General features: G+C 43.8%; 1 protein-coding gene across 12 annotated transcripts in view; it reads left to right on the top strand.

Annotated features, from left to right (window-relative positions):
* The window catches only part of R3HDM1 (R3H domain containing 1), a 532,254-nt gene that overhangs the window by 128,807 nt on the left and 386,693 nt on the right, over nucleotides 1-16,754 (top strand). For all 12 annotated transcript variants that reach the window (XM_085645759.1, XM_085645754.1, XM_085645751.1 and 9 more), the window contains one exon: nucleotides 8,652-8,760. In XM_085645759.1, the coding sequence (XP_085501885.1) occupies nucleotides 8,652-8,760 (109 nt within the window). The remainder of the gene's footprint in view (nucleotides 1-8,651; nucleotides 8,761-16,754) is intronic.

Genomic DNA, 16,754 nt, shown 5'->3' with positions numbered 1-16,754 from the left:
GAAGTAAAATGTAAACCTAAATATTTGATATGATCAGGGCTCCATTTAAAATTGGATTGGGTAAAGTCCGATTTAAAAGTGTATTTGGTTAAGGGCAAGATTTCGCATTTATCATTATTTAGTTTATATTCAGAGATAAGGGAGAACAACTGCACTTCTGCTAAGAAAGCCGGAATTGAATCATCTGGTCTTGATATGAAAAGCAAAATGTTGTTGGCATAGGCTGCAAGTTTAACATGGGAAGTTGTATGAAAACCGTGTATATTTGGATCTTGACGCAGTCTGGAAAGAAATGGTTCTAAAGCCAAATTAAAAAGAAAAGGTGATAATGGACACCTCTGCCGGACGCCTCTACCCAAGTCAAAGAATGTGGAGATTAGTCCATTAGCTCAAACAGCAGCGCGTGGGTTGGAGTAAAGGATTGTTATTAAAGAGATGAATTTAGGACCAAATCCAAACCATTTAAGGGTATAGACTAAGTAAGGCCACTCCACCCTATCAAATGCCTTTTCAGCGTCTAGTGCTATGGCTGCCAGGGGTTGTTTTAAATAGGAGGATTTTGAGAAAACGTTAAAAAAGAGTTGTGTGTTATCTGTTAGAAATCGCCCCTAAACGAAACCAGATTGTTCTTTATCTAATAAATTTGGTAGATAAGAATCCAGACGAAGGGTGAGTGCTTTGGAGAAGATTTTATAATCAATGTTAACAAGGGAAATAGGTCTGTAATTTTTACAATAGTTTGGGTCTTTACTATCTTTAGGGATGAGGCATATGTGTGCTTCTGTAAAAGAACCAATAGATCCACTCTTGGAGCAAAAGGAATGTAATAAGGAATGTAATCTAGGTAACAAAAGTTTGGAAAAGTGAAGAAAAAACGGTGAAACCATCAGGGCCTGGTGCTTTATCTTTTTTAAGATGTTGGAGTTCTTGCTGTGTGAGATCCGATTCTAAGGAAGATAAATCAGGAAGGCCTTGTTGAGGTGCTTGGATATTGGAGAACAATTATGATAAGGAATGATCTGAAGCCTGTGTTTTGGAAGTATACAATGATTTGTAAAAAAGAGAAAATTCGTTCAGTATTTCATCGTCTTTGTGTTTTAGAATAGAGTGGTCATCAAAGATAGATTCAATATTTAGTTTATTGTGCCTTATTTTTAGGTAGTTGGCAAGAATTTTCCCTGCTTTAATTTTGCCTCCATAGAATTTCGCACTAGATTTTAAAAGGTAAAGTGAAGCATTATCTGTCGACTGTTGATTTGGAGTTTAGCCTCTATGAGAGCTGTAAGACAATCTTTCGAGTGTGAGGTGTAATATAAATGCTCCCGTCTTTTAATGTCTTGGAGAAGATTTTTAGCTTGTGCACATGCAGTTTTGCGTTTTTTGGTCACATATCCAATGATGAAATCTCTTGCCGAGGTCTTGAAGGCATCCCACACAGTTGAAAAGGGCAAGGACTCTTTTTGGTTTAACACAAAAAAGTTGTTTAAATAAGTGGTAAATGAAGAGGTAAATACCGGATCTGAAAGAAGGGTATTATTAAAACAGCATCTTCTGGGAGCGTTAACCTTGGGTATTATGTTGAGATTAATTGAAACAGGGGCATGAATAGATAACAAAATTGGACTAATTTCTGCATTTGTAAGGGCTTGCGAGATCTTGTGAGAAACAAAAAAATAGTCTATACGTGATTGAGTGTATTGAGTTGGGGAGTCAAAAGTGTATTCCCTTGTCATGGGATTACATAATCTCCAAGCGTCTAAGAGTTTGTTGGGTGATAGTATGGACAAAGGACTTGTGGGGTTTATTAGGAATAAAAGAGACTTTGGAGTTTCTATCAATAAACGGATCCAAAATCTGGTTACAATCACCTGCTATTATACAATTATCTTCGATACAAAGAGATTTGTTTAGCGAATGCTGGCCAAAAAGAAGAATCCTCACCAGTGGGAGCACAGACATTAAGCAAGGAGACTGAAACATTTTTCAATAATGGTCTAACGTTAAGCCAACGGCCATCTGACTCTAGTGATATAAACTTAGCTGGAAGTGATTTGTGGGAGAGTATCATTACACCATTATGTTTACCATCACCCTGAGAAAAGTACACTTCCCCCACCCAACCTTTTTTCAATTTTAATAACTCAACATCAGTAAGATGGGTTTCTTGGTGAAATACAATATCCGCATCCAATTTGGCTAGGTGAGTTAAGACTCTCTGCCTTTTGATAGGAGAGTTTAAACCCCTAAGGTTCCAGGAAATTAGCTTCAATGGCATAAAATATTAAAAAGAGTAAGGAAGAATAACAACACTAAACCATAATCCAATTCATTTGAATAGCAATAAAAGATATAGATACGCATTGATAACAAATAAGTGAAAAGGCCAAACAAGAAATAAAGAAGAGGACAAGGAGTACATACTTTAGGCCGAAGAAAAAGACAATACGGGAAAATATTTAGAAGAGTTTACATGACAGACATAACGTGAGTGAAAAAAGGAATAAAGAGAATTATATACGTAATGACGGTAATATTTGCGAGGAGAGACAAATAAGAAAAAGTGGAGATATTGGAGACACAGAAGAAAAGAAAGTAAGAAAATGCAAAAAGAGACATAAAGAGAGGAGAGACAATATAAATGACATACCTACATGAACAGAACATAGAGAAGTATTTAGAAGAATTAACATGTGAGGCATAATGTGAGTGAAGAAAAGAATAAAAAGGATTGTACACGCAATGATAGCATGAATTGCATAGAGAGAGGAATAAGAAGAAGTGAAGATATTTTAGACACCGGAAGAGCAAAAAGTAAGAAAATTCAAAGAGAGAGATGAAGAAAAAGAACACAAAATAAATAATACACCTACATAAACGGAACAAAGATGTGGGGAGGGAAAGAGAAAAGAGAATAAAAATGAGGAAAAGAGAATGTAGAAAACTAATATACCTACACAAAAAAGATTCAGGGAAACGTGGGGGGGTGAGGGTGGAACCACATGGAACAGATGATACATCCAGGCAGGATCACACGGCGAGGCGGGGAGGAACACGTCACAAAAATGAGACATCTGTGGAAGCGAAGAATAGCAAATATTGAGAAGGGTAATATAACTTGCATTGAGCGATAAAACATTAAAGCTCAACAGGGTGACTCGGCGTACACAAAAACTTGACTGAGATGTCAGAACTTTTCTAAAGCCAACGGAAAGCATGTTACATTTCAAACCATTTAGATTGAGGGAAAGATGATCCAGGAATGAAAAAATGCTGCAAAAACAGAAAACGGAACATGTAAAATCTGCAAGGGAATGCAATTAATTAAGCATTATGCAAAAACTAAGATCCTGATGCTTCCATGACCTCTGTCTTGCTTGAGTTTATGAAAATTTGTAGGCGCAGCGGATCTTCATACGTTGTTGTTTTGTTGTTGTTGTACGTGACTTTAAAAATACATGGGTGAAAGAGGCCGTAGTGGGCTTTGATCGAAGATCAGATCTCATGTTGAGAAATGCCTTACGCCTATTTGCAGTAGCCTTTGGCATAGTCCTGTGCAAAAAATTGTGTAGAGCCAGACCAAACGATTCGTTGAGCCGATTTGACCGCTGACAAAACTTTTAACGGATCTGTGTACTCCAAAATGTATAAGATGACTCCTCTTGGGCGCTGCGTAGATGAGGCATAGGATGAAGGACGACCCAGTCTGTGAGCTTGCTGAATATTGAGAGCTGTATCCTCTGGCATATGAAGCAATTTGGGGAGGAAAGATTTAAAGAAGATGAGGATCCGTCCCTTCAACTCCCTCTGCCAGACCATAAATACGTAAGTTATTCCGCCTGTTGTGATTTTCAAGATCTTTGACTTGCTTTTGAAGCAGCGAAACTTGAAATTTAAGTTGAGAGACGTTGTCGTAAGTTTCTCCGAATGAGAACATGCTGCGTTCAACTGTGGCAAGCCTTGTGTCGAGTTGAGACCATTGGTCAGTAAGAACTTGTATTTTGGCATTAGTTTCTTCCACAAAGGGTCGAAGAGCCCTTATTTCTTCCAATAACTACTCAATGGAGACAGGCGAGACTGATTTAGGCGATGAGGGGGGATCTTCTTTTAGGCGTTTAGAGAATGTTTTCCCTGATGGCGTAGGAATGGAATCCATTTTTACCTCAGAACGCTGTTGCGAGTAAAGCCAAGAAATTCTCTAACTTGGAAAATTCTGAGAAGTTTAGAGTTTTTCACGAAAATGTGCTTTGGTTTTGAATAGGAAGAGAAATTTCCTTTCAATCTGCCCATAGGTCACGAAAGAAGCGCTGCACTTGACAATAATGAGCACAGAGCTAAACTTGGTGTTGACAAGCGTACAGTCGCCTAGGCTGTGAGTAGTGTGTAGTGTGTAATTTCTTTGATACCATTCAGGTAGGGAAATTACATGTCCATTCCGCATAGATGTAGGTGAAGTTAAATATGAGAATAGGATAAGAGAAGAAGAGAGTGGCTACATAAATGTTCAGCGTCTTAGCATAACGTAATATTCCTTTTTATTTGTAGAAAATGTAGAGAGCGGTCACAAATCCGTATAACTACACAGCTAGGTAAGTCCTAAAAGTCCAGAAGACTATGATGAAGTGGCCGGAGACTTACCAGCTGGTAGAAGAGAAGGAAGTACAAAATGGCTGCCACAGCATTTCTCCTCAGCCCTTGCATGCCATGGGACAAAAAACTGGGAGCACAAAGCGTTTCTACAAAGCAGAAATAAGAAGCAGTTTGTCTATAGCGTTTCCAGAAGTTGTGAAAAACACAGGGGCAATTTAAATGAGTAGCCCTTCAGTTTGAGTGACCTCTGTGACTCTGCAGATAAAAACAAAATGGTGGCCGCAGTAGCGCGTCGCCACGAAAAGGGAATCACTCGCGGATAAAATCCTTCCAACAATGTATGTGGAAATGCCGAAGGTCGCAACTTGTGCAGGAAACCTTCCGACGTGTGTGGAGCCTGAAATCTTCGTTGAAAGTGTCCTGACAGCGTGAAGCCTCCGCGCCGCACCGGAGAGACTCACCCGAGAGCCGCCATGCTCCTCGGGTGCCAAGCCACGCCCCCCCCCCCCCCCCTTTTGCTCTCTTAAGACCATTATTTCTACATTAGCCTTCTCTTGGGTACCTCTCTGTTCTTGAACTCATTGTCCATTTTCACTACCCTTTAGGTCTATTTTAAACTCCATCATACTAATATTCAAACCTAGGTCCAATTGGTCGCACACTGCTCTACCTACCAGCGAGTAGCCCCAAAGACTGGTGTGACGAGCAGTGTGCGACCAACCTTTGCATAATTTATTACGGCTCCCTTGAGCCAACGGGCTGACGAGCCTTGGATCTGCACCTGCGCGCCATGAGAGGTACTTGACCTGTTTTAATTACATTTTGGCAGTCCACGCGGCACCCCTTTACACTGACCTGCTCCCTGCTGACGAGAGGCAACTACCTCGAAACACGTGTCCAGGGATGGCTAACGCAACACATACTGTTCTTTATACATTGTGGCATAGGCGTACCCGCCGTCGCCACTACATCTACCACAGTCCCTTGGGGCAACTTGCTGGTGTGACGAGCAGTGTGCGACCAACCTTTGCATAATATTCAAACCTACCCTAATTTTTGTGCATTGCCCCTGCATATCCTTATTGGCTGTCTCAGCATGCTTGCCTCATTTAGTTCTGTCTAAATGTGTATTTGGCCTAGCACAACATTACCTGAAATGCCTTCTGTCTGTAACGGACTTCATTTTTTCTTTACTTCTTCTCACTCTGTTTGGCTAATCTGATTCCGCTCATTGTGCACTCTCGTATCAGTACTGTGGAATGTCGTCCCCCATAGCTCTCCTCCTACTGATTGTTCTCAACTCATTTAAAAGGATGCCTTCTTTACAGTTCTCAGCTGGTCTGTTGATTATGTTATTAAGGTTAACAAAAATGTGTATCACACTTTTTGCAGATGTTTTCATGAATCTGAAGCACTTTGGTGAAATTGGTCCACCAACACCAAATAAGTTAAATGAGTGATTCTTCACTTGTAGTAAATGATTCAAGTTGCCTGCATCAGGGTTAATCGTAGTCTTGATTGCCTGGCCCTTTGTACAGTCCATGGATCTTCTAGAACCCATGGTCGTTTTACCCATGTTAAATGACTTGGCTGTCGAACATTTTAAACCCTGAGGAGAACCAGTTTAGCAGCCAGCACAGCTGAAGTCCCATCCTGCCACGCTGCTGCATAATCTCACCAGGGAGGTCTAGCTATTGCCTTCCCATCCACATACCCTTGTCGGTTTGCGCTGTATACCTTCTAGTGTATACAACCTGTCAAAATGCCTGCAATCATGCTCTTTACTTGGTTTGTTCGAGGTGCTTGATCTCAAGGCTGGCTTCTGCTCGGTACCCCGTTTTCCTTAAAGTCTGGTACCCGATCTGAACTTATGAAGTAATCTTTGTAACATGAGCCCAGAGATGGGAAAAGCCACCTTTTGCTACTATCGCCGGAATAAGTTCAAGCCTGGAACCAAATCTGAAGGCTAAAACTGCTCCCCTTGCTTTAAAGACTAGGAATTCAACTGCATGCTTTTCTTGGTCAGTAGAATGCACCAGGGTCCAGCTGACTGAGAAGTGGATACAGGATCACTCGAGGAGCAAGACCGCTCAAGTTCCTGAATCCATTATGATACATCATATGATTGGCACATTTTTATGGTAAGATGTTTAATTGTCCCTACTGATTAACCGGGATCCCCCTGCTTTTGATGGTTTTCACCCAGAATGGAGTCTCTTGACCAGTACCAACCACTTTCTAGGTTATTCCCCCAAAACGTTCTTGGAACACTCATGAACATCAGTCTCGCAGTACCATCCCAAATCCCAGTATTATGTGCTATGATAAACTTGCTTGATAATGTATTGTTGCAGCACCAGACAGGCATGTACATACCAGATATCCCACTGACTATTTTCCCTTTGCCAACCTAGTGCCTCCTTTTTTAGTGGGTTTGAACTCCTTTGTGGTTTATTTTTGTATGTGCTCAGACCTAGTGAGCTTGTTTTTTTTCTGACTAGATAATGGAAACTAATTTGCTGACAACACACCCTGACCTGAGAGCATCACAGAAAGGCGTACTCTTCGTATTTTTTTCTGTAGACTGACCTAGTCTTCCAGCCCCAATGTTAAGTTTTAAAAAAAATATATATTTATTGACATTTTCCGGACTGCGTTACAATACATGTAATTTGACTTCATTTTTATGCATTTTGCACCATTGGACATTTCTGTCCTTGCACTGGGTGGTCGCGTGTCTTATGTTTATGCAATCCTGTCAATACCAGCCCCAATGTTGAGTTAGTAAAAGAACCTAAATATGTGATCTCTAGAATGTTTTTTGGGTTTTATCTTCTCAACCAAAAGTGCTGGTGTTTTTCGGCTTTATTAGAATGTTGTATTTGTACTGCCTTGACTATTCCTTTTGTAAATAAGGAACTGTTGTTTCAAAAAGAAATTTAATTTTTTGTGCGATTACTGTTATACCATTCCTGAGTTGTCGACGACATGACTGCTTTATGAATCTACAGTTGGAATGGTTAGCAGGAATTCTTAAGAAGTACCTGGTCAGTCCAGTTGATTGCAATAGTGTCCAATGCCCTGGAATACCACTATTGCTACCCATTATCCACTGCAAAATTCCTTGAAGTTGGTGCTCCACTGATCGCTTCATTTCACGAGTGTTGACATTCTGCTGTGTCATTATAATGTAACCTTTTACTGACTCTTTTTTGTGTGACTAGCCTTTGGTTGGTATTTTAATAAAATTGAATAAAAAGGAAGCCTTTATGATTTTGCATATGCCATTGTTCAAAACATATCACTTGTAATAGTTCATGTATGTGCCTAATGTTTGATTCACCTATACAGATAGCCAGATTGAAAAAATTTAGTTAAGATATATCCTGTTGTAATTACAGGATTATTCTGTTAACAGTTTTAGTACCTGATTGAACCGCAACCACTAAATTACAACTGTTGGTCTGTTTTATTAAACTGGCAAGTTGTATATAGATCTCTTCTGCTTTCTACTTATTTATGTTTGCCTACACTATCAAACTGGTGTAAAGTGCAGTACGTCATCATATGTTAATCAGCACCACAGTGGGAAATAAACATTTTTCTCTCTTTGCAGTGCATGTTTTGAAGTTTTACACCAGCAAGGATAATACAAGCAGTAGAAAGCACACTCTTACTACACCTTGGTGGATAGCCTTTTTTTATATCAATGATGTATTTACTTGTTCGACTTTACCACAGAAAAATAATGGGATCCATGATATTAAACCTGGTCTTACTGACTATTCTGAACCATTTTATTTTGTCAGATTTTAAATTTGACTTGAACAGTAAGTTTTTTAAAGTGATAGTGGATTTAATGCTGTTACGTATTCACTTTAAATTTTGTTGATTTGTTTCATGTTCAGCCACTATCAACCGGGTGATAGAATATATAAAAGTAAAGTATGCCACATTGATCTGTTCCAAGTTTGTATCTTTCTAGCGTGACAAAGTCTGTAGACCAATTCAGTGATTTGCTACTGTAATAGATGAGCTTACTGTCCCTATTTTTTTCTCGGCAGGAAACAATTCAAATTCAGTTAACAGAGTCATTTGAAAACGAAGACAAGCCCATAAAAGATGAAAATGAAAAGGTCACTGAAAAGCAACCCCGTAAAAGTTTATCACGAGGTTTGCATTGAACATTCATGCTCTTTCCATATTTTGTTTTTTGTTTGTCTAATGTCCCAACGTCCTTTTAGTTTTTGTTATTCAAGTAAATAAGCACAGCTTGATTAATATCAGTCGAACAAACTAACTAAGAATTCCTTGCCAGAAGCACCCCAGTGCTTCAATTGATGCTATATGTGGACAATATTCTTCATTTTATGCTATACTGTCAATGGACCAGGTAGTGATAGCTGATCTTGGTTCCAATCAGGGCAGCAGTTCTGCATCCAACTGGCAGCCCAAGCTATCTATTGTGTCTAACAAGTTCCAATATGTAGGTATTCAAATTACAGTGGCGGAAATGTTTTATTATGGTTACCCCTGTATGATTCAGGGCTTCACCATATGGACCATTAATATTCTGAGCTGAGGAGTGTTGTACAAATATTAACCTATTCCAAAATTCTTTGTGCTTCAAAACTATACTCGCAAAATTCCTCAACAGTTTACCAACCTGGTGCCTGCATACTTACACAGCTTTTTTTCCAGCAAATATACAGCTGCAAGTTGGGTTTGATAAATGTTCATGATCGGGCTGGGAATGGAGAATATCCGTCTTTCCTGTTCTGCTGCCCTGTTGGCTATTGTGACTTCGTTGACCTTTGGGCATCAGGAGAACTTGACCATTTGTGTCGAACGAGATTTACGGAGAGATGCCTGTATAGTAGATATTCTTTATAGTTCTCCAACGCCAGAGGATTCCTCCCATGCTTTGGGAGTTGCTTTGGTATTGGTGCACGGCTGTGCACTGGAAGGGATGAGAAGGTAAACTAACTCAACCCTGTTTTGTGAAGGACCCTGCTTGTTCAGTCTGCCCTGCTAGAAGGATTTGGGAACTAGTATTATATTGGCTTATTTTGGTTTCAGGATGTTTAGGAAGGGGGTCATATGAAGTCCTTTTAACTGTTATAGTAGAAATTTGAATTTCATAAGCCACAGATGTTTTTGATTTCTTCAACTGCGGCATATGCTTGAGGCTTGTGTATGTCCAGCACAAACAGTCCTTGAAGTTGACCCACTAGAAACCAAACTGATCATGAGCAACTACGCAATGGTGAAATTAAAAAAATGTACTAATCCCTCATCTCAATTCCCCAAACAGTCTGATAGTGCAGAGGACGTGTGGGGTGGGGACTTGGCCCATTAGATGGGGATGACTAAAGGGGTACGTTGATGGCCCAATAGGGTGGTAATTTCTGATATGTTGTGTTTAACAAAGATTAGCCACCTACACAGAATTTACTTTATTCAAGAAGGCTAAGAAAGATGGGCAACACCCAAATGTGAAGTGCCCTAAATGTTACATAGGAATAGGGCGCTTCTTTCACATGATATTGAACTTCCCAAAACTTCAAAAATACCAGGAAAACATGATTCAGACTTTCTTAACTAATGGGGAGCCTATTGACCTAAAACATTGGTCCTGAGGATGAAGAACTACTTTGCAGGGGTGGTGTACAGATAAAGTGCCCGATTAAGAGTATGTGCTCTTGTTGCAAGCGGGACAATGCCAACAATTGGAAGTCAGGAGCAGATGGATGAATAGTCAAGAGGCGTTGACTGCTGTGCTCAATTTGAGGCACACATGTATAGGTTTTGAGGTTTCCCCTCTAAAACACTATTTGGGTGACTTTGTTGGATCACCTTCATATAGTATACAGCTAAAGAGTAATGGTATATACATCCCATAAACTAAGTGTGTCCATGATGCTAACTCTTTCATAATTTTAGCAGCGTTATTGTGTCCCCCTGTACTTCGCCATGTCTTTTAAAAATCAATAAAAATCGCTTTATAAAAAATATTAACAAAAAAAGCTTCGCTACCAAGAGCCAGTAAAGCATGCAGTATGATTCAGAAACATGGTCACGTATACTAAGTTTGAAAAATTTAAACACCATTTTCCGAACTCGCTGCTCACTCTAGTTGACACTACAAGGGAACCCTGTCTACCATATCTTCCCATAATTGAAGTTGAAAAAATTCCTTCCCCCATCTCCAGGACCTACAAGTGCTGAGGTATAAACAAGTCACTGGAACAAGGACGTCAGACGCACACCAAGGAAAACTCTGGAAAAACATCCGGATAGCTGAAAAAGACAGCATGGAAATCTGTGGCGGCTCCTCCATTATGGCGTGGTAGCGTCGCCCCACCCCCCTCCCGCTGAAAGCCAGCAGAGACAATGCCCAATGCTGATGCGCTGCTCAAGAGGTATGAGCTTCAACAGTGGGAGGAGATGGAAAACCTCATGCAGCACCTTCCAGAGGGGTGAAAAAAAAAGAGCAAGGGCAGTGTTCAACAAAGTCCACACCATCGCCATAACATGCCTCAAATCAGCACTGGATCCTGATGAGACAGCCAGCAGGCAATTATGCCCAGGCTCCACCTTAAGAAGACATGCTTGGCTATGGGTGTCTGGTTTGAACTAGGAAGTTCAGACTGCATCAATCAGCTTGCCATTTACAGGGCAAAGCCTTTTTAGTAAACAGTGGATGTTTCTCTGTGGAGAATGACAAAAGACCATGACCCAGCTTAGTCAATGGGTGCCCACAGTTCAGATTGGAACTCAGCAGAGGAAAAGGATTTCGAGAAGAAGAGCAAATCCTGCCACCCCTTTGGACACCTTCACACCACAGGTCAGGACGCAGGCAGCAGCACCGTAGTGGCAGTTCCTCAGCGTCCCAAGGCAGCCCTTTTAAAGGAGTGCCAGAGGATGAGGCACTGCTCCACATTCAGGCCCAATAAACAAGTGACTCCATAAGGGAGACCCATTCAAACACAATTCCAATAGGAAGGAGGATGGTAGGGTTTCTTCAGTAGGGGAGGACAATCACCTCTAACAAATAGATTCTTGAACATTATCTGAAATGGCTGTTGCATAGAACTGTTTAGAAAACCCCCAGCGATCAGGCTAAAGACCAAGACTTGCAGAAAACAGGAAGCATCTGGCTGCAACATGAGGTGGTAGACAATACAGAAAAAGGCCATAGAGAAGGTACTAACAGCAGAGAAATATCAAGTGGCCTACTCTGTCCACTTCCTGGTACCAAAATCGGACAAGACACTCCGATCCGTACTGGACCTCTGGAGGTTGAAAAGATTATTCAAGATGCAAAGATTCAAGATGACCGTGCTGCAGGACTTCATTTCAAGCTTGTGAAGGTGAAACTATATGGAAACTATAGAACTCAAACACTTGCACATGCCTATGAACAACATACACAAGAACTTTCTGAGGTTAGTCATAAAAACGGCACCTGCATTTGGCAGCTCAGTCTTTCTTTAACATCTTCTCTAAACCCTACTGTGCGAGCATACAAGCTATCAAGTAGGCACATGTGGGACAAAAGGTACCTGGACAGCTAGTTGCAAACAATCTGTTCGAGGCATATGAGCTGCAGATTGTACACTTTGCATAGATCGCCATCTGGTGTTGGGCCCGGATGTTTGCAGTTTGTTTTTGTTCTTTGGACAGTCTTTGGAAGTCACGAGTTCGGTGACACCTCCTTCAGTCCGTACTGCGCATGGGCTTCGGCTCCATCCTCAGATTGTTTTTTTCCGCCATCGGGCTCGGATGTGATACTTCGTGATCCGGCTTCGAACTTCTACGGTTCCAGCCTCGACGGAAAATCCTCGTTTATCGAGTTTCCTCATCTATCTTCATCTCTCGAAGAGGCACTTTTCTCGATTCCACACATCGGCACCGGCCTTCGGGCCCTCCTCGACTCCGGTCCCGGCCGATGGAAAGGACTCCGTTCAAAAAGTGCCCAAAATGTGGGTCTAAATTTCCCCACACCGACCTCCATCAGGTGTGTAACCTTTGCCTCTCTCCAGAACACGAGGCTAGAGACTGCCCCGCCTGTAAGTCTTTTCGATCAAAAAAGACCATCCGGGATCGAAGAGCTCGACGCACCATGGCGCACTCATCGACCGCGGCTCCACCGGACATCTTCGGAGACGACACCGAAGCTTCGGGGCAACACCACACCGAGCAGGAGGAAGACATCGTCAGCGCTTCCGAGGCCGACGACTCCGACCTGGAGGACATCACACCGGCGCAGAGGGTCGTGAGTACTCTACCCCCTCCCACCCCCGTGCCCAAATCCAAAGAGACTCAGGTTACACCCTCGCCTTCGGGCCTGGGGAAAACCAAACACACAGCTTCTATCACCCCACCTTCGGGCCCGGTGTCGAAGCCTCACAAGTCTCACGGCAGCTCGGGCTCGAGCCAGCCGATTCCTGGTGCCGATAAACACCGTTCGGCACCGAAGAAAGTGCCGCCCAGCTCGACTCCGAAGCCACCGGTGCCGAAGCCTGGACTTTCGGTGCCGACGAAACACAAGCACAAATCCCTCGGCACCGACGCTCCGGCGCCGAAGCCTACCTCGACGCCGAAAAAACCGGAGGTTCCAAAAAAACATGGCGCAGAGAAACCACCCAAATCCTCGGCTCCGAAAACATCGGCGCCACCGGACCTTTTTACACCCGATCCTTATCAAAAAACTTTATCCAAGGATCCAAAGACTGGGCTATTGACTTTGACTGTCAAGAAAAGACGTCTTGACACACCAGCTCCTCCTCCACCACCCAAGCGGAAGGACTCTGCCACATCTCCTCTCAGAGTGCCCTCCCCACCACCTCCTACACCTCCTCCTCCTCCTCCACCTCTTCCACCTCCTCTCCCTCCCAGGTCTCCGCCACCCTTGCCTCATCATTCCCCGACCCCGTCCCCAGATCCGGATTACGGGGATCCAGATTATGACCCGGCGGACGCCCCAATGGACCCCACACCACCGGGGACCCCAGACCCATGGGAAGATTACCAAAACCCTGACATACCAGATGTGCCTCAAGATGACCTATACCCATCCAGGCCATCTCCCCCAGAGGACTCACTAGGGTTTCACCACTTAGTGCAGAGAGCAGCACACTACCACGGGGTGGAACTACATAGCGAACCAGTGGAAGACGACTTCTTACTGGATACATTTGATATTCAGGATAAGTCCACAGCCATCCTGCCCATGCTTAAGGGTGTCACCAAACATGCTGCAGAGGTGTTCAAAGACCCTGTCAGGGCCAGGGACTTAAACCCCAGAATAGAAAAAAAGTACAAAGCAGCACCCACAGACCCTACATACATTAAGGACCCTGCTCCCTTAGATTCCCTAGTTGTATCCACGGCTAGAAAGCGGTCTAACCCATAACGATACGAATGGAGATGGATTTACTTATGACCTAACAGGTTATACTTTGGGACACAACCGGTTACAGTACACCTAACGTAACGCACCATGTTTGTATCAGTTATACATTGGCGCCTGACTACAAGATTTATGTAACAATGCTATTTGATGAAGTATGATGTATTGTGTGGTTTTACCTGCAACGAAAACTCTAATAAACAGATTCCTAAATAGAAAGAGGTCTAACTCCCAGTCCTCAGGTGAGGCCCCACCGCCAGATAAGTAATCAAAACTCCTAGATGCGTCTGGTAAACGCACTGCCTCGCAAGCCGTGAACATCTGGCGCATTGCAAATACACAAGCGCTGCTTGCGCGTTATGACAGAGCACACTACGATGAGCTTGAGGCTCTTATGCAGCACCTCCTGGAAAAACACAAACGTAAAGCTCATGACATAATACAGGAGGGAAAGCTCATTACTAACACCTCCATTAAATGTGCCCTCGATGCAGCGGACACTGCTTCTAGAGCCATAAATACTAGTGTCCTGCTTCGTCGTCATGCCTGGCTCAGGATCTCAGGGTTCAAGCCAGAAGTCCAGGCATCCATACTAAATCACCCCTTTGACCAGCAAAATCTCTTTGGGCCAAAGGTAGACGAAGCATTAGAAAAAATGAAAAAGGACACGGACACATCAAAATCTATGGGGGCATTACAATCACAAACCCCTAAACGCTCCTTTCGGCGTTCGTCCTTTCGTAGCACAGGCAGAGGCTACTCCACCGATAGCGCCTCTACCTCCTACAAAGGGGTGGATACAGGGGCAACAACAATAAGGGCAGGGGCAAAACTAACACCACCCGTTCTGCCACCCCGCTCGCACAATGACTTCCCTCCGCTCCCCCCAGACCATCCCACTCCGGTCGGGGGCAGACTGCGACACTTTATCCACGCCTGGGAGTCCATAACATCGGACAAATGGGTGACCCAAATTATTCGGTCAGGGTACTGTCTCGAGCTAACATCTACCCCACCCAATATCCCACCAAGGCACCATCCAATGTCTCAGGAACATTCCACACTGCTCAAACAGGAGGTGCTCTCCCTCCTCCAAAAACACCCTATAGAGCAGGTCCCCGTCAATCAGCACAATCTAGGGGTCTACTCTCTGTATTTTCTAATACCGAAAAAAGACGGGACCCTGAGACCCATTCTGGACCTCCGGCCTCTAAATGCATACATACATTCAGACCATTTCCACATGGTCACCCTACAACAAGTCCTCCCGCTCCTCTGTCAGGGAGACTTTCTCACTACCTTGGATCTGAAAGACGCATACTTTCACATTCCAATACACCCTTCTCACAGGAAGTACCTCAGGTTTGTGGTGGACGGTCAGCATTACCAATTCACGGTTCTCCCCTTCGGGGTCACCACCGCCCCACGGGTGTTTACCAAATGCCTAGCGGTAGTAGCAGCACACCTCAGCATATTCACGTCTTCCCTTACTTAGACGACTGGCTGATAAAAGCCGCGTCCTACGACCAATGTGTGCAACATACAAACAGCACCATCCAACTGCTCCACCAGCTAGGCTTCACGGTGAACTACCAAAAGTCCCACCTCGTACCATCTCACACAAAGCAATATCTCGGGGCCACTATAGACACCTCCAAAGTTATAGCCTATCCCAACGCAGCCAGGATCGCAAGCATACAAGCCTTGCGCCAAACGTTCATTGCTCAGCACTCTCTCCCAGCGAGAGTGTTTATGAAGCTAATAGGGAAGATAGCATCTTGCATTTTCATAGTGCCCCATGCAAGACTCCACATGCGTCCACTCCAAGAGTGCCTAGCACAACAGTGGAACCAGGCCCAAGGACAGCTGACGGATCTGGTGTTGGTGGACGGCCGCACCCATCACTCTCTGCAGTGGTGGAACACCACAAACCTTTCCAAAGGGCGGCCATTCCTGGACCCGGTTCCTCAGGTGATTCTAACAGCAGACGCATCGCTCTCCGGCTGGGGAGCGCATCTCCTACACCTCACAATGCAAGGTCTATGGACGCCACAGCAAAAGTCGCTCCACATCAACCATCTGGAGCTCTTGGCGATCTTTCTAGCCCTAAAATCTTTTCAAAACAGATTTCAGCCAAAGCAGTCCTCATTCACACAGACAATATGACTGCAATGTATTATATTCAAAAACAGGGGGGGACACACTCTCCCCAGCTCTCCCGCTTAGCCCAGAGCATATGGAGATGGGCAATTCCACAAAACATCTTTCTCCTGGCACAGCACGTCCCAGGCATACAAAACACCATGGCAGATCTGCTCAGCAGACAAATGCAACAACTACACGAATGGGAACTGCATCCACAAGTTCTTCGCCCATTCTTCCACAAGTGGGGGCATCCTCAGATAGACCTCTTCGCCACCCACGAAAACAAAAAATGCCCAAGCTTCGCCGCCAGATACCCACACCCATTGTCCAAAGGCAATGCGATATGGATGAACTGGTCAGGCAGATTTGCATACGCCTTTCCACCTCTCCCACTAATTCCATTAGTGGTCAGGAAACTGCAACAGCACTCCCTCACGCTCATTCTGGTAGCCCCAACATGGGCCAGGCAGCCGTGGTACACCACACTATTACAACTATCAGTGGTACCACACCAAAAACTGCACCTGTCCCCATGCCTCCCAACTCAGAACCATGGAGAAATCAGACACCCGGACCCAGCGCAGCTCAACCTTGCGATCTGGCTCCT

This window comes from Triturus cristatus, chromosome 3_1 (genome assembly GCF_964204655.1).
Source record: "Triturus cristatus chromosome 3_1, aTriCri1.1, whole genome shotgun sequence".
NCBI classification, from domain to species: domain Eukaryota; kingdom Metazoa; phylum Chordata; class Amphibia; order Caudata; family Salamandridae; genus Triturus; species Triturus cristatus.
This window is presented reverse-complemented; position numbering and strand designations above follow the sequence as displayed.